Below are 24141 nucleotides of genomic sequence, written 5' to 3' on the forward strand. Positions count from 1 at the left end.
GGGTCCCCTGCTCTTCTGGGGACTCTGTACCACTACAAAGTATGTCAGGATGGAGAGCAGGGAGCAGAGCGGAGAATGGACTGCTCCGTGTAAACACAGAGACTGGAGAGCCACACTCGCAGCCTTCCCATCTCAGCTGTCGCAGGAGAGCCAGTACATTGCTGTGCTAGAACTCCTGTATTGGAAGTGACAGGTTCAATAAAGAGAACCTGTCACCTCCACATGCTATCACACAGGCGCTTGTTAGCCATTGTGTAATAACAATAAAACTAGGGATGCACCAATACTAGTATCGATATCGGTGCCGATTCCGAGTATTTGGGCAAGTACTCGTACTCGCCCAAATGCTCCGATGCCTAGCACGAGTACTTCCGGTATCAGGAAGCCGGGCAGCGCGTCATTACATGCTGCCCGGTTTCGCGATTGACCGGAAGCTGGCCTCGTGAGGTAAGGTTACCTTACCTTAGCATGTGTAGCCTGTCATCCCCTGGGGCCTCTCCAGCGAGAATGCGGCCTTCGTCCGGTACCCAGCCCGAGCCGTCCAATCAGGAAGCCGGGCGCCGTGTAATGACGCAACGCCCTGCTTTCTGATTGGCCGGGAAGCTGGCTTTATGCTCCGTCATCTCATGACAAGAGAGCATGGAGCCGACCTCCCGGCCAATCAGAAAGCAGGGCGTCGCGTCATTACACGGCGCCCGGCTTCCTGAAATGCCGGCTAGATGGCTCCGGCTGGGTACCGGACGAAGACCGCGTTCTAGCTGGAGAGGCCCTGGGGGATGACAGGCTGCACATACTAAGGTAAGAGGGGACTTTTTTGTTAAATCGGGAAGCCCGGTGGCGACTCTTTACACGCTGCCCGGCTTCCAGGCTAATCAGGAAGCCGGGTGGCGAGTCATTACACGCCACCTGGCTTCCTGAATGGGACTTCCGTTACTCGGTAATTGGTATCGGCGAGTACCGAAAAAAAATGATCGGTACTCGTACTCGGTACCAAAATACCGGTATCGGTGCATCCCTAAATAAAACCATAAGAAATAATAATTAAAGTAAAAAATAATAAAATCAATAAAAAGTTTGAATAAATCCCAGGGTGCACTGGCACACCAAATTTTCATTGCTGCCAAATTAACCTTAGCGGGAAATTGGAAAAAACTATTTATCCCGTACCGGGAGTTTACATATAGATTGGATAATGTTCTCATAAATGAACGGTTATCATGTGTCCTCACTGATACACATACCAAATTTCTTAAAATCTGGGAACCTTGGCTGCAGCATAATCACCCCGATCTGGATGTCAACACCCTTAGCCGCCTGTGATGTGGTCCATAGGGGAAGTCGAGGGGAAATAAATATGGGGCCCCCAGTTAAGATCAGATGACCTGTGGAATAGACCCAAACTAAAATCGAGGCTGACCGACCGATGGACTCCCTACCTGATCTTTTTTCTTTACTTCTCTTTCCTTATGCCTTATACTGCATTAATATCAATACATTGTGTTTGCATTGACGTATTATGGTTCACATTACGTTGCCTATGTGGCCTACTGTGGCGGGCAAATACCATGTAGAATGCTGATTATTTATACCTTGAAAACCCAATAAATATTTGGTTACAAAATGATAAAAAGTAAAGTAAAATTATAGATAATGTAAAAAAAAAAATTAAAAAGAAGTGATAAAGTAAAAATTAAAACACAATACCAAACTTATTTTAAGTGTTGGCACTTTGAGATAAATAAATTGACTTTGCATCAGTTTGGGACTCGGGCTCAAAAACATTTGCTATCACTGCTCTAGAGTTTGGCCACTCCTCTTGACTCTGTATGCTGGCCCGAGGCCACAGTCAAAGTTCCAGCTTATTATTGAAACAAAATGGATAGTTGACATTAAACTGACAATCTGATACTTGTGACATCACAATGTTATCACTGGGTTTCATGTGACAGACATTCCTAAAGCTAACAAAAGATGAAAGAACAGAATCCAGACAATGAGTAAGTAAAAGCTATTTATACATAAAAACATATACAGCATGAATGGTACATATAACACAACATGATGTACAATATACAGTAACTGAAGAGGAATGTTACAGTATTACACCTGGTCAGGGTAAAAATCATTCATTGTGGACTGTAGCACTGGCTCATAATACTGCCATACTGTCACAGTCCAGCACACTACCTTCTTTCCTGTTGTGACATATTGTCAGCGGACGTGAAAAACATTTATGATCACATGCTTGAACTGGTCTTAGACTTTATTTTCTCAGAATAAATCACTCTTTTTTTTTTGTCTAAGGTGTAGTTGTAAATGCTTTAGTAGAATATGTTGGCATAAATAGGGTTGGTGGCAGCATTTGTCTTATACCCAACTAGTCACCCATCATTATCACCCGGTTCCTGTTCCAGCAGGTGCCACCACACTAGTGAAAATACTGATGGGGTCAATTAATTAACAAAAAGAAACTGAGCAGACAAAATACATTTTTACATGCTTAGGTCATACAATGATAGTCCAACCCGTGTTATAGAAATCTCACTTGAGGAAGGATGATTCACCTACATTGGTGGAGGTCCATGATCCAAAGTGTAACATCCTGGGTGTTAAACCCATCTTTTATTTTAGGAAGGGGACATGGTTGTCCAAGTTATATTTTTCTTCACCATAGCTTCCAGTTTTACACCATGTTGGGGCACCATAGAATGCTGCCAAAACAAGTCCATCAGAACATGGGAATTAGAGGACTCAAATTCTGGGGTTCTGACCGCCCCGGTTGCATACCCCTGCCCTAAAGTATAACAACATCCCCTCAAGTTTTTCTTCATTTGTATACAAAATTGGGCAAAGTAATTCCACGATAAAAAGGAAAGAACAAAGATGTGCTCCTCTAATGTGCCTACTACCATGCCAGGACTGGAACGAAGAAACACCATAGCACTCAGCTGAAGAAAGGTGGAAAGATCGGCGTGCATTAATATCTTAATAAAGGACGACCATTTTTTGCTCTTTTATTAAATGGCAAATACAAACAAGAGTGATTACTGAATTGTGGATGAACATTGGTGGGTTTGCTTAGCTGCCAGTGTGGTAGAATTCTCCAAGCCACTTTCCACCCGCTAAAATCCTCACCCGGCTCAGTTGTGACACATCTTTATGGCTTTATGAGGATCACTGCTGTCATGTTGGCTTCTCTATAGAAAAGCACACACAGTATAAGATAGACATCCCTATCAAGCAAGGTTTACCACTGGGGCTAAGCACAGCCTACATTTTGGAGGGGACCATCCTGCCTGGATCCTAAACACCCAAAACCACGAAATGTCATACTTTCTGTACAGTAGACTTTGATTTGTACCAGTTACTGTAAGCCATAGATCCAGACATAATATAAAGCTCTTGTTAAAACTCAAGAGGAGGGGCGGGCAACCTTAGCAGCTCTGGTTGTTTTGGAACTACAAGTCCCATGAGGCATTGCAAGACACTGGCAGCCACGGACATGACTCCCAGAATCAAATGCACAATAGGATTCGTAGTGGAGTGCCAAGGTTGCCTACCCCTGCTCCAGAGATATAGTATTAAGCTATTGTTTAAAATAGTGATTTTGCCCGCAGCAATGTGGTTTGCCATTTCTCTACTAAGATTTCATAGCAATTAGGGATTTGACCAATTACTATTGGTAACCACTCAATTCCTCTTGATTCTAGTCTTCAGAAAAGTTACTTTGATTTAAAATATGTTAGTCCATATAAAACTGATATTCAGGCTATGCGTGGCTTCCAGCGGGCTTATTCACCTCTTAAAGAACTCGGGGTAAGTAAAACTTTAAACATTGCAGTAGGGTTAAGTGCTCATTTTGTCTAGGGAGTTAAAATAACAGTAATACTCACCCGAACTGCGATCCTGGCTGGTTCCTAGATTGGTCCTGCAGCCTTGCTCCCCCTTAGCTCCAGCAGTCTAAGGTCCAGTGAGTCTTCACATTCTATACAGTGTACATACCATCATTGGAGTGGAGGAGACAGACTGAAGGGACTGGTCTAGGTGCCAGCCAGGATCATAGTTCGGGTGAGTATAACTGTTATTTTAGCTCCCTAGACAAAGCGGGCACTTAACCCTTGGAGGCAGGGGCACTCCCACTGCAAGGGTTAAGAATTGATTTGCTCAGTCCCTCTTTAAAACCACATACTAATTTCTTATTAAATTCTATATATATATATACTTCTAATGAAGTCTAATTAGACATTTCCCGAGTCGGAATGCAGTGAGGACGCTGCGTAGTGTGACTTCTCTGGTGTTTAAGAAGATTATATTTCTCAGGGAAGGATTTCCCGCACTCTGAACATGAATAAGGACGTTCACCCGTGTGAAATATATATATATATTTCTACGGGGCTCAGAAGACATAGCTGGAAAAATCACCCCCCCTCCCCCTTCTTACAAACAAACCAAGGAGTCTCACTCCTCCTGCTTTGTTCATAGTACTGTTAAATATATTATTACAAATTAGGAAGAGACTCATTCTCTGGCTCTGCTAATCGATGTACAAAGATCTCTCTATATAGTAACTGCAGGCAAAAACCCAAATTAAATATGATTTCTGGGTAAACCGATATTGAAACATCTAAAAAAGGAAAGTTTGGAAGTCGAGGATTATCACCGATCAACCTTATTCAAGAGGGCAAAGTGCAGCAGCCCCCCTAGTTACAGGTCAGAAGTGAACTTTTCCTGATCAAACTACAATAAGCTGAAATCTGATTGGTAGCTATAAGTTACTGCACTTGTACATCACCAATGCCTTTTTTATACAGTCTTCAGAAGCTTGACCAGCCTTGCCTGCTCTCACATCAATGGTGTACTCTGTGATCCAGTGACCTATGGACTATTCTGTATCAATTAATATATTCATAGTCCTTCAGCTACAGAATTTTCCAAACTTCAGAGTTCTTCTTTAATGATTAACACTTGCAGGTCAAAGTAATGACATTCTAAACACCAGAAACTGTTATAAAAATGTAAAAGTTTGATGAAAAACCGCTAGTAAAAAATGTAATGGTTTGTTGAAGTAATTGTGTAAAGTTGTGTGACATAATACAGTTTATAAAACAATATAAAAAGCAGTATAAATAAGTGCTGAAAGCAACTCATAGTTCTCCTTTAAGACTTAACTAGTTTTCAACTGATGCACTGTATGGAGTGTGCTTGTCCTGCATATAATATGCATGCTTTGCAGTGGACGGTGGCAAAAGACATATAACGTATAACATACATCTCTGCAAGGAGCTGTGGAAACCCCGTCATCAGTCACTTGGCACTTTAAAGGACCACGACAAAGAGTTTCTAATAACTTCAAGGAGAAGTACATTTTGGTGGAAGCAGAGCCAAGGCCGTGCTGCCAACAAGGCCAATTGCAGCTGCCTTAGATGGCACGGTAGGTGGTGTCACTGAGGTCGGCGTGCCTATATAGGACTCTCCATCCTCAGTGCAGCCCAATAACCCTGATAAAATGCCATACTCGGCACTACTGAGCTCCCTGCTGCACACAGGCAGATGCAGGAGCCGGGCCTCCTTAAATAAAAGTCCACTTTTAAACAGGCTGTGCATCACTGACCTGACTGCCTGTGTATGTGCGTGTACACACAAAGGCAACACTACTCCTGTGGCAGCCATCTTTGCACAGAGGGGAGGGGGCGTAAAAGAAATGGCTGTCTCGGGCGTGATCTACCCCTGGCTCAGCCCTGGGCACAGCTAAAAAGCCACAGGGCCTTGGTGCAAAACCTATACCTGTTGCAATCTTACGCCATATGAAATTCTTCACATGTATGCATTGCAGTAGTGTGTTGTACCACACATTACAGCAATGTGCATCATATGTGAGGTGCGATGCAGTGCCATTCATTTAGAATAGGACTCTAATGGACAAATACAGTAGCCTGCACTGCGCCTGGACTGCATCACAATGCACTTGCCATATGTTGTGTTACAAAAATGCTGAAACAGCTTTACGGTGCATTGGCAGCCCATTGTAAACCTATTGGCCTGCCTTAATACGATGCATGATAACGTTCATACTACAAATATTCTGCTCCATTTTATGCAGCTGGTAAGGGACGTAGACATTATGAAAGGGATGTATATTATCTAAGTTTCCATTCCCTTAGGTATATCAAACAGCTACACCACCAATTCACACATAAGCACAAAGGGTATGAACAATTGTTCCTCTACACAGGCAGGAGGAATGACAGTTCATACATGGCCCACACTTTGTTTGGCAAACAATTGCATCAGGAGACCAATGTATACTGTGCTACTGCGTCTTAAGCAGAGATGGCACATTGCCTGATGTGAGAAAAGCAAAGGGCATGTCAAGTGCAAGAGAAATGTTTAAAGGTTTAATTGTTAGTTATAAAACAGAGGGACCCATCAGGACTACTGTTACCTATCATAGACGAGGCTTCTGTCCATTGGTGAAGGCTGCAGAAACCTAACTACTGAAAGGGTGCTAGTACAGGGACAGACATGTCACTGTACATGATGCAGCTCAGGAGCTGGGTAATAGAGCCTCATACGTGACACATACAAATAACGTGTTCTCTTTAAAATGAAAGTGGGATAGTAGAGAACAATATTTTCCTGCACACAGCTGACTTCCTGTCCACATGAATGAATACTGCCAAAAAGCTAATTTAGTCATATACTTAAATGGCAGCTAAATTAGAGCGATAATTATGTTAAAAAAAAATCCCCTTTTCTGTGCAGACTTAAAGTGACACTAAACTTCGTAGTTGAACCTAAGTTTAGTGTCAAAATGTACTTAAGTACCCTTACAATTAACAAAAATTAGGCTTATTTGTGTATCACTCAGTTGTAGATTCTCAAATCATCTCCGAATTGGTGCTGACACTGTCCTTCCTTCTGGAGGGTGACTACTTTTGTTCACCATTGTCCCTGTGTATGTTGTAATGTAGCCACTGCTCCAAGCTCACTCCCGTGATGAACTAAAATATCAACATAAATTAGTAAACTAAACATGAGATTGTAGCCCATCACAGGAGCGAGCTTGGAGCGGAGGCTACTTTACATCACACACAGGGACCATGGGGAACAAAAGTAGCCACCCTCCAGAAGGAAGGACAGTGTCAGCACCAATTCAGAGATGATTTCAGGATCTACAGCCAAGTGACACACAAATAAGATACATTTTTGTTAATAGTTAGGGTACGTGAATGCATTTTTAAAGGTTCAATGTCTGCGTTTAGTGTCACTTTAACATGGATGTTATTACCAACTCCTTTATATAAATATGTTTCTAATAGATTAACTGGTCCTTTAAAAGGGGTTTCCCAATTTCAGTTAGTCTAGCAGATATCATGATGCTGCTGTCCCATTTGTTGCATTGCTGCAACCCTGGCCTCAGAAACCCATTTGTTTTGTAACAGAGGAAAAAGCTTATCAATTCCAAGTGCAGCAAGTGTCTGAATGAATTAGCAGTTCAAGGGGACCCTTATTTGTCAGGGGGCATAGTCACGGGATTTCCACTTTGCTCCTAAGAAGGTAAACACCTTTTAAACATAAAAGTCTGTCCAGGTAATGGGTTCTCAGCCAGACTGCAACAAAACATAGTACAAGTTCCCCTGGAGCTTTTAGCGCATACATGTTAGGCGAAACATAAAATGGTGCAGAAGAAATTCGACATGCTGCCTGCACCAACAACATTCCAGACATTTTTCTAAAGCAAAACTACAGAAAACGTTTTAACAGCTGCTACAGGCAACACTCTGTCACTACAGTTTTACCAATAGCCCTCACTGGACGTCATGTAGGAAAGAAAAGCATTATATGTTGTCCGTACCAGCTAGATTCTCCATGCTCTAACCTGGACTAACAGCTAAAATGGAAAATCTGGCTGCTAAGACAACTCATTTTCCATCAATTAAGCCCACCGTGAGGTGATACTAAAGTCAATGGCTCTGTAAGGAAGCATGGACAGCATAGTCCTGAATACTGGTTGAGTCCACAAAATGGCTGTCCTTGACTTCATGCATATGAACATTGTACCAGTGATCCACTTGCAAGGCTGTGGGGACCTTTCAGAACTAGCAGAGGTTACGTATATTCATTGGGTTCTGACCGGTGACGTTGCTGGTGCAAAGGCCAGGCCTCGGCATAGCCTGGTCTCCCTCATGGCAAAGTCTTGGCAATAACTGCTTCGATCAGAACGTTGTAGACAGACTTTAAAAAGGGTTATTGCATTGTAAAAGTTGGATGCAGACTAAACACTGAACTCGAGAAGATACAATAATGTTTAGGTAAAAAGTCGCTAGGCAATAAACGTCAATGTGTAAAAGGGTGATTATGTTGCGTTAATGCACTAGGAGGATATTAAGGCAACAGTTATCTTTTCATGGTGCTTCTGAGGCAATCGCAGCAGCGCATGGAAACACTGCTCTCTGGACATTTTGCATGAAGGCTCGTGGCACCAGGATCCGTGATATTCCAGTACATGGTGTGCAGCAGGCTGCCTGTGTGAAAGAGGAAAGCACAGGTTATATCACCACATCAGTGCTTACTATCCAAGAAATTAAGTGTAGAGGAAAGAGCTAGATGATACTGGATTTCCTCTAGCCAGGAAATGAGACAGGCTTTATCTGACCTGCTGCTGTTTCTAATGCACACTATAAAAAGCTTACAGTGTGTAGTAAGACATTTCAGTACAGGAGAGGGGCATGTACATCTATGCAAGACTTAAGGTAAGGCTGGAGTAGCTTAACCAACTAATTAAAAGAGATCCTACCACCAGACCATTCATTCAAGTAAAAATCTTTCCAGAATATTAAAAAAATCAGCATTTACAATATTCTGTGCATGTTATTTACCTGTAAAAGCCTCCCTTGTGTAGATATCCACAAGCCCTGACACTGCTGCTGGGAGCCGACATCTTCGATGTGATGTCAGTAGCCCCAAAAGACTTTCACTCTACACTATAGTATTCCACTTCACCCCTCCCCTTGGCAGCTATATAAAAGTTTATGTATGGAGGTGAGGGGAAGGCAATGGAGCTGGGCCAGCGCAGATAGTAATGACACGCTCACAGAAGAGGAGAGAGCTATGATGTGCAAGGAAAGACGGGGCTGTGCTACGGAATGGACTCGCCCGCAGTAGCCATATGCAAGTTCAAAAGGCACACTGCAAGCAATCATAAAATGCTTGATTATCTGCGCTTTTACCTGCAATTATGTTGGTGACAGGGTCACCAGGTGACAGGGTCTTTTTAAAGGACAAACAAAACAAGCAAAACAGATGACAAACGCACTCATGAATTCGTCACCAGCTTTACAGTAAGGTGCACATGGAATGGGCTTTAAACAGTAAAATAGCAAAAGGTTTTCCTGGCACACTCACAAGCTAGCATGTAAAAAAACTTGTCTCACACTAAGGTTAAAAACAGAGGTTTGGATACAGAAGACGTGTATCCAAACCTCTGTTTTTAACCTTAGTGTGAGACAAGTTTTTTTACATGCTAGCTTGTGAGTGTGCCAGGAAAACCTTTTGCTATTTTACTTTTTAAAGGACAAGTCTATCTTTAGTAGAGTTGTCCTTTATTTAATCCCCCCCACCCCCTGCCAGGTAAAATACTTACTTTCCTCCCTGTCCATTGATCTTCACTATGCATCTGTGCCCTGCACTGCACAGAAGAGGACCTGGCTGAGACAGTTTCTTTACAAAGGCTGGGTTGCGCTGGGCAGGAACGTACAATAAGGAACCCCGGAACAGGTCGGTATATCACCAGGCAGGCTGCACTCAGGGAGTGGGGGAATAATTAAAGGACAACAGTTGTCCTTCAAGGGTTCTATTACTTTGGTTTGTGAATGACATCTGCAGCAGTGGGCACGAACAGAATGTTTCTTTGTAATGTATGCTACCCATCAACATTGTCAAGGTTCTCCATAATTACAGATTTACTATGACGGTGTACACACTAACATAATTACTACGGTCATTTTGTACACAGCACTGCCTGTTCCAGTAACAGAGTGCCATATGACGTAACAGGGAATTTTGTTTTAGCCCTTTATACCCAAAGGGCATTGACATTTAGACAACCAGACCAAATTAGGCAGTGTCAGAATGCGGCAGTTAAGTTAAATCTAACCCTATGAACTATGGACGCACAGAGGTGCACATTCTTAGTTTTCTGCTGCAATGTTAATTAACGTTCTCACAGCAGGTGGCATTATATGTGGGAGTTGAACCTAAAGTAGGGTATACACTGGTAGATTTTCAAACGAACGTTTGCACAAAAAAAAAAACAATCTGGTTTTTGCTCCAATGCAAAGAAAAAAAGGAAATGTACATTTTTGTTATTTCACGCATATGTGTGCATCTATTATTATTTTAAAGAAATAATAACTTTGCCTTTAAACTGTAACTTTGTAAATTGAATGATGTTAGATATTGGGATTGTTGTATCCACTGCTATTTACAGACATCTTTATTTACTATAATAAAAATGAACATTACAAAAATGAAATGTTACCTATTCCCCAGTTTGAGGAATGGCTGTGGTAATGATCAGCTCTCCACACACACAGATACATGGTTTTTCTCTTCTAAAAGGACAAAAGAGACAGATGAACATTAAAAATCCCGAATACACTATAGATACCAGAAACTCACTACAGTCATGTATTAATCATGTTATCAAACAGTATTTGTCACAGCTGACATATATGTCAGACCCTAACAATACTCCTAAAAAGGACATCATACACAACTAATTTTGCATTTTACTGCTTTTCCTAGAACTTGTATATCAAAAAGGTCTGAAATGTAAAATGCATTGCCCCCGGTAAACAGATTTGTGAGACAGAAAGCTTGGATAAATCTACCACTATTTTTACACCACTTGACTATACTGTATGTAAATGTGGCTTTTAAACAGCTCTGGACTTGGAGGACTCTGGAAGTACTCCAGGAATGTAAAAAGTTAACCATTTTCTCTAGGGGCTCAACTAACAGAAATATACTAACCTGAGCATCGATCCGGCCTTGTTGGTAGACTGGTCCACGCAGCCTAATGTACAATGACGAATATCAGATGTTTTGGCTATATTTTTGAGGTTTTAGGAAATGCTGCGTGATTCAATGTGAAGGGTTGTGCAACGCTTTCTTTGGGACAACCTTTGTTGGCACTGCCCTCCAGTCTAAGTTACAAATTCTGCAGTAATTAGGCAGAACAAAAGAGGTTTCACGAATCAAGTCTGGGGCAAGGCAAACAGGCTTAGGTAATAAAAGAAGAGCTCATGTGAGCAGTGCAGATTGTAACCTTCATCAAAATTCATGTACCACTCATCCAACTTTAGTAAGCTGAAATCTGGCTGGAGAACACTACATTTTACACCGATTAGTTAACTAGGGACCGTGGTGTCTCTTGCTTATGTGAACTAGATTTCAAGTACAAAGTTACAGGAATGTTTTTCATTCCTCCAGTCTATATTCACAAGACCTATTATTGTCTTTCAGTAAATCCATTTCATCTGGCATAGTCAGCATGCCTATATTTAAAAGGAATCTGTCATCAAGCTAAAGGCCATCTGAACAGCCTTCAACTGAAGCAGCGATTGTACTACTATGGAGCTAAATAGCCTAGTTCTGGGCCAGTGAAGCATGCCTGGGAGTGAGGCGACTGCCTTGGAACCAGTATACAGCATTCAAAGGGAACCAGTTATTAAAATAGACGTGTGCTATCAGGGCATGTTCACAACAAATCTGGACTATATCAGCATGAGTTTCTGCACATGCTGTGGAGTGTGTTTTGCTGCGTTTTTGACACTTTCCGTGCCAGGTTTTTTTTTTAGCCTAAAATGGTCTTTCAGTGCGTTCCATGCATTTCTGATGCGCTTTGGTGCGTTCCAGAGCAGAAAAATTGGGCGTGCTGCAGTTTTTCCACATGTTCTGGAACTGAACGCTGTGGTGTGAACTAGAGCCCAAAATACCATTGGAATATATTGGATACATTTTTTATGCGTTCCGTAACAGCTCTGCATCTGCTCCGCACTTGGTGTGAACTAGCCCTCACTGCTAACCTGGTTGTCATGTTGATGCTCTGGCTTCACTTTTTTTGATAACCAGGAATAAGTATGTAAACGAAGTTCTGGCATAAGTACTGAGGCTGGAGAGTCAATGTGACAGCAAGACAAATGGTATTTTAAAAAAAACCTAAAGAGATCAGTAATGGCAGCACACTTATACCAGTCATCATTGGTTACCGTGCTTCCTAATACAGACAGGTAACAGAATCTACAATAGCGGAGGTGTTAAAATCAAATATACCCATTTATGCTGCATCAATTGATGCAATATACAGGGCAGGCTCTCATGCAATCGTGTAACAAATATCTGTTCTGGGATTTATTGGCTGATCCTTCTCAAACAAAATTTCAAAAGTATTAGATGTGCCACTTCTTCCCAGACTCCCCAATTTACCCTTTTGTGTTTGATCTTCACCCGCGCTCCCATCAGCCCAATGACTGTCACTTCCCAGCAGCCTGTTCTGTGACTCACTCAGCGGTCTGGCTGGAAAAGACTGACTCGGCCCCACACTGTGAATTAAACAGAGAATACATGTAGATACAGATTGATAAAACAAATATACATACATCAATGTAATGGTAAAGTCTAAATAATGCTACATTCACCTATACACAGGTTTTGACATGCTTTGGGTTAAAAAGCCAGTGCCTTTTGAAAGGGTCTTTATAGTGGACTTTATCATAAAAAGCAAGGTCTGCATATTACATCAGGCCTCTCACCTCCATGACAAAACACTGCACCATAGCTGTGTAAAAGAAAAATACATTTGTAGAGAAAGGCTGAAAACACACTTACCTTACATCTGACTTCCGCGGTGGAGAGGGTGGCTTCACAAGACTTTCATTGGAGCCTGAGAATGCTAAGTATCCAAAATGTCATGAGAAGATGCTCTTGCACTGTGCAGGGACATCTTCTCTCTAGATTAGGATCCTGCACTAAATTTGTGCATTGTGGTGTACTGAAGAGTGGAAGGATTACTATATACTGTATATGTGTGCTGGGGTGACATTCAGAATTGGACCGCAGCTTTTCCTGCAGCAACAACGGTGAGCAGCACAGCAGTTATATCACTTAATCTAGCTCCAAATCTTGGGGCACTATCAGTTAGAGGCAGCAGTGACGTAGATGAGCTCATACTGTAGATATACAGCTATTGGACATATTGCACAGGTGTGCCCTGCTATTTTTCAAGAGGAATTCGAGGCAAAAGTTTTATTTTTCAAGGTACTTCTTAGGTAAAATTAACATTCTTTATGTTACCTATAGGATCGCAAACCTTGACCACGTTCAGTTTCACTTTAGGACACCTTAAACTCGGGAGTTGGCTTCTCAGTCAACATTATCATGTGTCAATTTAGCATGCCTTAAGCACCATTGCAGCTTGATAAATTAGGACCACTGTATTAAAATCACACACCATCTGCTCATGATCATTTTCTTCTATCTTTCATACCTTGAATAACCAACTTGTAATTTCTAGGAAGAGAACAAAAAACAAGGGGTGCCTACCTTAGTGTAGATAAATTGTATTGAAAGGCGGCAAAAATTGAAATAATACTCACAAAAGTGACACGTTTCCGGGGTCACGACCCCTTCATCAGACGTTCTTATGAAAAGGGGCGTGAGCCTGGAAACGCGTCACTGTAGGCATTCTGTTCTGGTACACAGGACTGTCTGTGCAGCTCTCATCCATCTCATCCTGGTTTACTATTCCTTGGTTTCTGAAAGCTCATTGTGATCTACTCTTGTGAGTATTATTTCTATTTTTGCCGCCTTTCAATAAAATGTATCTAGACTAGGGTAGGTGCCCCTTGTTTTTTGTTCTCTCCCTAGATATCACAGTCTCCCTGGCTGAAGTGGGGCAGCGTAACACTCCTGCATGCGAAACCTTCAGTGGAGTGGTCATTTCTGGCGCTTTCTGTTGTTTTTCAACTTGTAATTTCTATTCATAGCATTAAAAGTAAATAATGAGCAGAAGATACTTACTGCTTAGCAATGTCAGTCTGAACTGCTGAAATATTTTGCTCTGGGTCACCAAACACAAGACGTGTGGGGAAAGAACACCCATCCCCCAGGCTGAAGGAAGAGACAGAAGACAAACCGAAAAACAGGTTTTATTCTACTGGACACATTATGCTGCTTCTTTCAAATCCCATGCGATTTTATTATACTGTGCCTATATTCTTTATAAAAGGTTACTTCTTCCCTTCTCTGTGTCCCCATCTGACTGGCTTACCTTGTAAATACAGGGAGCAGCCAAAACTTCTTTTCATCCCCAAACACTTCTCTCAAATTCTTGCTGAAGCCCAGAGAAAAGCCATCTTTTTCTGGTCCTGTTCGGAAAGATGGAGCGCGGAAAGCCTCTGCAAAAGGCAGAAAATGGAAGTGAGCAAACGCATTATGGAGTATTACAAACATAAAAAAATGTACTACGATCCAAGAACACGTTTATAAAAGTGTTAAAGCCACTGCAAAATACAGTAATACAGTGGTTTACAAGTAACTTGGTTTGAGAGTGTTTTGCAAGACAAGCAAATATTTCTGAAAAATGATGCCTTGATATACAAGCAATGTCTTGCAATAAGAGCAACATTTTGTAGAAAAGCGCCACCCGAATAAGGCTGTAGCAGTGCGAGCGATGAGTCTATTTAATGACAATGCAATGTCCCATTGGGTAGATTCCTTGTTAAGGTTTCACGAAATGAAAAAGATTCCATTGAGTCAAGAGATGGCAGTGATTCCGTTAGTGATAGTGAAAGTCGTCCTACACAATAATCCTCCTCTCTCTTGAAGGTACCGGTAATTGGTTAATTTTTTAAATATTTTGTACGGTATTATATTACAGTACTGTATTGTAATTATTTTTATATGAATATTTTTAGGTTGTGGAACGAATCATCTGAATTTCCATTATGTTCTATGGGGAAATTCGCTTTGATATACAAGCGCTTTGGATTACAAGCATGCTAAGGTATTACTGTAGATCATAATATGAAATGTTTACTTCGAACATCTGATGAGTTGCATTGTCCTTTACTGGTGTGCCTTTGCTATATTTACCTTTCCTAAAGAGCTGAGGGGAGATGCTTAGCCCCAAGCTATACAGCCAGCCACATCAGGAAAGGAGATCCTTAGCAAGTCAATGCACCACACTTAGGGCACAGGCAGGGCTGTAGCAACAGGGATAGTACCAAGCCTCAATATTTAAGTTTGAACTGTGGGGGGAAGGTGATACAGGGGAGGTTGAAAGGAGTCAGAGGACTCTTATTTGTTCAGTATACATGAATGAAAGCATCTTTTTTTTCTTGTCTAATGGTTAGTATGGTTGAAAAATCGTTGTGCATATAAAGCAGACAGCATGCCGCCCCCAAAAGTGAATCCTAGGAGTAGTAATTACTTAAATAATTACATGACACAGGCGGCGGAGGTTGTACAAAGAACATTATTATTTAGGTATACTTAGGACAGCAGGATGTAGGTTGCCCTACCTTGGGTGAATAAAGTATACTTTCAATTGCATGGAACCAATAAAATGGAAGGCGAAAAATTATTAAAAATAAAGCTGTCGTTAAAAAACCCCCCACCATACTTCTGCCCCAGTTTTTGATGCTTCTGGGTGGCACAGGTGATGTTGCCATGCATCAATGTTGCCTCCTGAGATAGCTGGGTGCAGCAAATCCCATGAGAATATGTCCCTGCAATGAACTAGTGCATTAATGTAGGATTTCGAGTGCTCAGCTATCCCAGGTGGCATTGATGAGGCATGGTGACGTCATCCACAGCCTCCCAGAAGCCAGGGGCAGAGGCTTTTTTTTTTATTTTTTAGAAACCGCTTTATTTTTAAACCACCTTTGCAGGCAATCTGACTCCGAGGGTGGGGGGTTTCAACAGAGCGGACCTTCCATTTTCATGGAAGGTCTGCATTGAACAATGTTCTCATTCAGGTCTTCTTTGAAGAATGTTCTCATTTCATGACATTCAGTAACAGTGCTGTATATTCATACTGTCACGCCAAACATTTAGCAACACAAGAGTTGCACAAGATGACATACCAGTTAACCACTTCACTATTTCAGAGTTGTGTGGTAGGTTTTCTCTTTTTTGCAAATACTTTATTTTTATTTGGCAAAGTTGTTAAAAGGAAGCAAAAGTTGGCAACTGCAGTAGTATAGTCACAGAACAATAGCAGCAAGTAATAACAAATTGAATGTAAAAACCAGCACAGGAGAAACAAATACAGCAGGAATTGTCCAATTTTGTGGCTTATCCGACTAAGAATGTCCAGGTTTCATGTAGAAAATTGCAGCCTTTTGCAGCCACGTAATGCAAACATGCAAGCACTATAACAAAGACTGCAAGGCACTGCTAAGGATGTTGGTGGCAAAAGTGGACCATAATGTATGTTGAAATGGCCAATTCTAGACTCCACTGGAAGCTCGTGCTACTGCAGGAGCACGACTAGGAGATAGGGACATAGAGTTGTCACCCTATAACAGGAAGTGAGTGAACGAGGACCTTCATGGAACGATCAGAAGGTATTATTTTAAAAAGCAACTGTCACGATTTTTAAAGAGAACCGCGTCCTGCAAAGTGGCTCCTTCACACGGTTCAAAGAACCCTATAGCACACAATAGTGATGTAGGGGGCGGGAGAAGGAACCACAACGCTCATGGTTGGCATTATGGCTGTGACAGTAAAAAAGTTAAACTTTTCAGTAAGCCTAAAGATGTGCAAGATCTCAAATATGTGTTGATTATGTAGGCTATAGACGAAGAGTTTGATCAAATTGTAAAAAAACTAATCTGAAGTAGAAGTTTCATATGCAGTTTGTCTAGCAGCTTACATTTATACAAGACTGGCATGCAATCTTCAACATCGGGGATAAATGTTCAAAGCCAAGTTATTCAAATACAGGATTTCATTTATTCACAACACAATCTCTAAGGTTGCTGATTGAAGTGGAAAGATGTTTTGTATTAAACTAATACCTAGTGTACAGCTGACACATGCAACATAAAAGGTATGTGTGATCTGGCCATGTATGGGAGGTCACTGACTCCGCTAGCCTCCACTGGAAGGAACAATTGATTGCATGGGTTAAAAAACCCCAATGAATATTGTTCCCCTGTAAAATGCTAACAGCGATTAGGGTTAACCCATCTCCATCACTCATCTCTAATGACAAACGAAAAGCAGAAAGTGTGGGGCGCTGGAACTTTAAAAGCAGTAGGGGTGTTCTCAGTCAGGCCTTAAAGAAGAACTTTGGGGGAAAAAATGTCCTTACCCTTGCAGTGGAACTACCCCCAGCACTACAAGGGTTAAGTGCTTGTTTTCGTATAAGTGCAAAAATAAAAAAGTTATGCTCACCTGATCCTGGGAGATGGCTGGCTGTTATATCGGTCCTTCCAGCCTCTCTTCCCCTCCACTCCAGTGGTCTAAGGTTTCATAAGTCATCTTGTCCAATACACTGTGTATTGGATATGAGCACGCCGAGCGACATACTATCACTGGAGCGGAGGACGAGACAGGCTGGAGGCAGCACTCTAGCAGTCAGCTGGCTGCAAGGCTGGGTAAGTATAACTGTTATGTTCGCACCTAGACAAAAACGAGCACTTAACCCTTGCAGTGGAGCTACCCCATCACTGCAAGGGTTAAGAGCTCGTTTTTGTCTAGGTGCGAACATAACAGTTATACTCACCCAGATAATTTTTTTTCTTTAAGTGGTGTAGAGAGAATGATTCTCATTAGTCATCTCTCCCAGGAACGGTGGCCTAATATCAGTCCTATGTTCGAAGGGGCACTGGATACACAAAGAGAAAGACGCCAAAAGCAGAATGTATAAAGTTCACATTCAATTTAATCCAGAATCTTATATCATAAAAAGGAAACACATTTTGGGAGTTTAAAGGGTCCCCCTTCATCAGGGCTACAAATGACATTATTATATGTGTATGCCACTTACACACGTCAAATTAGAGTATTAACTAGGGCTGCACAGATACCAAGTACAGTACTCGGTACAAGTACGAGTACATGTACCGATACTTGTGAGCTCCAAGACTACACTAGAGAAAAATTCAAAAATTAGGAGGCAGCTGCCATTTGTAAGGAGCACACTGAGCTCCCGGGATTTGTACATCACTGTTTTAATGTAAGATTTTGTTTTTATAAATATAAAATAAAAGGGATGCACAGATACCAGTTTTGTGAGTACGAGTACTGGTACTTGCCGAGTACTTACAAGTACGAGTACTGATACATTTTTGTTGTCATGGGACAGTTTTTCTAAAACAATACAGACTAATGATTTTAGGACAGTGGTGGAGCACCAGAGCCAGGTCCCAGCTGCAACCTCTGCAACCCTGGTAGTTCTCATGAAAATGCCAAGTATCTGCACTGGTACTCGAAAAGTATCTGTGCATCCCTAGTATTAACTGTATATGGATATACCATAAAGAATTAGGAAGTACAGAAAGGAAATATGGAAAAGATGGTATAAAACATAAAGCTAAACATTATTAAAAATGCACTCTTTAAGGTACTTTCATATTCCCACACAATTCATTCCCGCTACAGTCCTTTGTCTTTTCATTTAAACTAATTTTATAGTCAGATTTTTTTTTTTATACCATCTTGCTGTAATTCCTATCCATTTCTAACTTCCTAATTTTCTAGGGTATATCCCTATATGCTCGATATTCACACCACTTAAACAATACCATATGTTGGCCATATTCTATTCTGGTTTCTTTGTAAATAATTATAAAAACAAACGTAGTATTAACAGATTATTACCTATAGTTGACCTGTTTTTCGAAACCAGCCAGCAGTGATAGCTGAACAAAGACAGTATGCTGATGAAGAACATGGCCGACACGAAGAATAGGAAAAGGACGTGGAACTTAGCACGTGTGTCTGGTAGCTCATTCTATAAAAAGGAGAGGGAATTATTAGAAAAGAAAGATTGTGAGTTTGCTGAGTAATAAAAGCATACAAACATGGCTTAAACACACAAATAGATGGCACACTTTTAAGTCACATTTTAAAGGGGCAGTTTTACATGCATACAATCATATTCCCTAAATCTGCTTCCTTTGAGATTTAATAGCTACTAGTATCCAACATAAAAATATAAACCCAAACGATGCAAATAAGTACCCACTTGGATACATTCAATTTTATTTCAAAATCACCAAAGTGAGGTATGAGATTAAAATATGTATGAAATACATTTCTATCTGCACACATTTAAGAAGAACCCTGGTCTATAGAAGAAACAAGAAGTTGTTAATAGAATATATATAACAATATTTTATGTGGAATTTCTTAGGGGGGAGATGCAGACATTCAGTCCAGGATTTGACACACTGAAAATGCGTCCGTGCTCTCCTCTTTGCTATATTATACTGACAACAATGAAATACTGGGGAAGCAGAGCCTTTTCTTGCCTAGGTCAAAACTGCTTAACCTGACAAGTTTATGTTTCATACCTGCTCAGCCTGGGGAGACGCTTCACACGGTTCTCCTGTATATTCCCACTTGTGTCTGTCTGTTAGGTAGGGTACCCTATGGGGCCTGTTCAAATCTAGCTTGCTGCAGCTGTCTGCAAATCTTCCTCAGAGATTATTGGTACCACAATGTATTATACAATCTTTTTATGTGGGAGCTACTACAGTGCTGACAGCGATCTTCTAGGTCCTGTACTGAGCAGCTTTCCCTTTGCTCTGAAAGCACAGAAAGCCGCTCACTCAACACACGGGCCATTCAGAGAACACCTAGTATTTTAATCAATTAATAGAAGGTGTTTTCTGATTGGAAGTGGGGTGCTGACATCACAATTTGGCTCTTACCCAATCAGACAAAGTGATGTATTCATCGATAAAAATACTAGGCATTCTCTGAATAGTCGCTGTGCCAAACAAGCACACAAAACATGCATACTTACATTAGCCCAAGCTGGACCATTGTAGCTATGCATAAACAGTTATACCTGGAGTTCAGCTTTAATCATATAGACGAGGTGTTGGTAGCCACCTAACCAATAAATACCAGCAAAACAAATAATACCACTTCTATAACTGCACTGAAGTTATTTTACAAGTAGTGCTTAGGGGAGTTCTTCTATAAAGTGCATTTAATTCCATGGACATAAAAGGACGCTATACTGTATACTATACAGGTTTCCTTTAAACGTCTTCTAATATAAGTAGAGACTCTATTCTAATTCACCAGACTACTGCCCCTTTAAATGGACAATTTGACATGTAAAACATTGACTATGCATTGCCATATGGGTTACACTCCTGGCCTCAGACTAATACTGAAAACAGTATTTGAGGACACATGCAGCTACTGTATAATGGTAAAAGACAGGTGATTCTTGTAGAATAACTGCCTGTGTGTACTTCTAGCTTGTGAAAGTACACAACACAAATCTTCTAAGAATATTGTTATATAGGTGTAGCCACCTATCTCCTGAGTCCGTATAAGAGATCAATCACAGACTTGGTAGACTTTTGTGTGTGTATCAGGTAATAAAAACTCTGGATAATCATCATATGCTTCAACCATTGCAGTGTGAGGTTTGCTCGACAGCTTACTTTGGGTACTTAGACCATGTTTTTCAATTTTTGTTAATTAGTGTTACTTTAAGGTGTGGCTTATGTACCCACTATGGAAACTTGAGGAAAGGCGTACTGCCTGCTCATGAATTAAATGTCACTAGATATTTAATATGTATTCAAGGATTAAACATTACATCTACCAAGGCTGCCACAGCAAGCTTGGGTTAAGTATTGGGTACAAACTCTATGGGTCAGGTCAAGCTGCAGATCATGGGGACAGATTCTGGACCACAGAAACAGATATGTTCAGGTGCTGAAAATGTACGGTAGTTTGGAAAGACAGTCACTTCCACAGGGAAGGACAGTAGGAGTTAGCTTGATTACACACACCAATGGCTATCACAACAAACCTTATTTTTTTCTCTACCAATGCATCCAATTCCAATTTAATGTGGAGGATTAAAGCAGAACTCTGGTTAGAAATAGATTAACCCTTGCAGTGGGGCTACCACAGCACTGCAAGGGTTAAGTGCTCGTTTGTGTCTAGGTGCTTAAAAAAAAAAAGTTATACTCACCCAACTATCTAAGTGGCTCCCTGCTTCTGTGATTGCTGAAGCGTGTCTCCTTCTCCACTGCACAGGTGGACTGCTCTGTCGGTGTCCCCACATCCATACACAGTGTATAGAGCATGATGACATCAGGATCCTTAGAGCGCTGCAGCAGAGGGGGAGAGACGCTCAAGACACCAGTTTAAGAACAAGCTGGCTCCAACGGACTGGTGGGTATAACTTTTTTAGCACCTAGACACAAACAAGCACTTAACCTTTGTAGTGTAGGGGTAGACCCACTGCAAGGGTTAATAACATTTTTTTCTAGGAGTTCTTCTTTAAGCAGTAGGACCTAATTTCCTGCTCTGAGTAACGGCTGTCAAATAGAAAAGAAATGAGAAGCAATGGGGAAACACAGCAATTAAACGTTCATAGGGGCTCTAACCCTTCAACAATATTACCAAACAAAAAGATTTAGCTGCAGTTTCATTTCAAAAGGACACATAAGTATATGCATGGGCAAAAAAGAACATGGCATCTTTCGTCTACAAACTGCAGGCACAGGAGGTAAACCCAGATATATGCATAATGTCCATCAATGCTGCATATGTGCAGCTTATCACATTGACTATCTATGCACACCAACTAAATAGAACAAATTCTACAGACAATGTCTCCATTATCAAATATCCCCAACCTGTCCGCTTGATATTCCCAAGAAAAGGGGGAACAGCCTTTAAAAAGATTAGCTAGATGAACTCATGCCAATATAGGTTATAAAATGTTAAACCGTCTACTGGGGGTATTTGAGAAAGGAATTTATAGATCCAGCTAGACAGGGTATCATCCATCAGTACATCGTATGGAAAGGTTTTTAAAGTGTATTACTGCCCACTGTAAACACAGGGAAAACCAATATTTGACTAACAGTATATTACACTTAGCTGCCTTATTCACTTAACAATGGTAAAATGCAAAGCACAGGAAACCATAGCATACAATCAGGAAATATGTTTAACTACTGGTTGCTATGGGTCAATGCAGTTTGCACTTCATCACTGTTGTTTAGACTGTCGCATTGAACAAGGCAATAGAGGCCACTAGCTCCTACTATTCGAACAAACCCATTAACCGTCTCCAAAGCATATAAGTGACAGGTACACTTTAAGAACTACTTCTTGAAGGAAGCTTGGATGGACATTAATAAATCGCTGGCTGGATATTTTACCTGGGGACAAGACTCTTCAGATTTGCTGCGGCAAAGCTTTACGCAAACAGAGACAATTCATTAGACATTTTAATGGTTTGATCAGCAGATGGCGGTATGGGGAGAAAGACACACAGGGTGATGTATGGGAGAGGTAAATGTCAGACAAGATGTAAGCATTCCACATGTGCTGCCAAGGGTTTCCAGCACACTTTGCACATGCAGCAATTATATTAATGTTCTTCCCACGATCCTAAAGTTTGGTATAAACCCTTTTTTTGTTTGGATTTGTGATGGAGGACATACAAATACCTTCAGTTTAAGGAGGCAATGTTGGGTTCAAGACAATTTCCTGTTCAGTTATCAGTTGAATAATTGTTAGAAGATGGGAAAAATCACAAAGAAACCAACAAACCCAATACAGGTCACCATGCAATTCCTTTTGTGTAAGATCAGACTGAATTATGACTGGCCATTTGGACCCTATAGAACTGTGTGTGATGACCACAATGATCCCATCTTTCTAATGGCTGAAATGTAAAGGCCTGAATCTGGAATCTGATTAGTAGATGTGAGCTGTTATTTATCACACAGTAATAAAGAAGGGCATATTTGCTACTGAACTTGAGTCCTGGTCATGAGCAGTGATGAGCCTGGGCTTTGAGTGAACCCAGTTGGCCCAAGCCTGCTCAAAACTGTGGCTGCCGCTCATCCTCCCTCCCATCCCAATCAGTGGCTGCAGCCACATTTCCCACCACGCAGCTATACATTACAAAAGTGCGGGGAATGCCCCCATTGCAACTGCTGCCACTGATTGGGCCGGGGAGAGTGGCTTGGCGTGGCTGGGTTTGCACTAAGCCCAGACTCTTAGCTGCCCCCGAGTTCCAAGAAGATAGAAATATTAAACTTATATGAACTTTTCTGTGCAACTGGGTACAAAGCAGAGCTGAGATGTATATGTGATATGTCATACAGGCTGGGTTATCTACTCGCCCAGTGGCAGAATAAACATCTGTAAGCTCAGATTGGTGATGGGACATGGCATGAAAACACAAAACATTAAATACGGTAAACTACTGTAATTAACAAGTGCAAAAAATAAAATAAAAAAAGCAACACAGAACACAATGGGGGATTTATCAAAACTGGAGCAGACAAAATCTGTAGCAGATTTGCACTGCAACAATCAGCTTCCATATTTCATTTTCAAATCTTACCTGAGCAAACTGAAGAGAGATGCCTGTTGGTTGCAATGGGAAACTGCTCCAGATTTTGTCTGCTCCAGTTTTGATAAATTCCCCCCAATATATATAATCATATGTATATTTTCATTAACAGATAATGGGGTGCATGCCCATTACCCCGATGGCAAAGCTTCCAAACTCTATAATCCCACACAGAGTTTTTTATTTTAATTTACACTAAGGAGCAATTTGCAAAAAATCTATATATTTTTATTATGTCAGTGGAATATCCCATGGAGTGAACCTTTATGAGATTCCCTGGAACATTAGGCAGCATTGGGAACTAACCCCTTACCGTCCAGAAGCGAATGAAATACTGCAGCACTGTGGCAGAAATGAACAGGCAGTACAGCAAGGAGTACATGAGGAACAGCAGGAAGAATTTGTAATTGGAAAATCCCACACAGTTATTCACCCTACATTTAAAAAAAAGACCAGTTAAAACCAAAAGCACAGCATATAAAAAAAACACACACACATAA

General features: G+C 41.1%; 1 protein-coding gene across 2 annotated transcripts in view; it reads right to left on the reverse strand.

Annotated features, from left to right (window-relative positions):
* Positions 1–7913: 7913 nt before the first annotated feature.
* Positions 7914–24141, reverse strand: part of ZDHHC20 (zinc finger DHHC-type containing 20) — a 61559-nt gene continuing 45331 nt past the window's right edge. The window contains exons 7-14 of one of the 2 annotated variants that reach the window (XM_018564949.1): positions 23955–24075; positions 22437–22472; positions 18892–19024; positions 14333–14459; positions 14083–14172; positions 12490–12605; positions 10541–10613; positions 7914–8525 (exon numbers count right to left, since the gene is read on the reverse strand). In XM_018564949.1, coding sequence (XP_018420451.1) covers positions 10576–10613; positions 12490–12605; positions 14083–14172; positions 14333–14459; positions 18892–19024; positions 22437–22472; positions 23955–24075 — 661 coding nt within the window. In that variant the 3' untranslated portion in view covers positions 7914–8525; positions 10541–10575. The remainder of the gene's footprint in view (positions 8526–10540; positions 10614–12489; positions 12606–14082; positions 14173–14332; positions 14460–18891; positions 19025–22436; positions 22473–23954; positions 24076–24141) is intronic. The other variant, XM_018564950.1, reaches the window with a different exon arrangement.

This window comes from Nanorana parkeri, unplaced genomic scaffold, assembly GCF_000935625.1.
Source record: "Nanorana parkeri isolate BGI_ZX_2015 unplaced genomic scaffold, ASM93562v1 scaffold799, whole genome shotgun sequence".
Lineage (NCBI taxonomy): Eukaryota > Metazoa > Chordata > Amphibia > Anura > Dicroglossidae > Nanorana > Nanorana parkeri.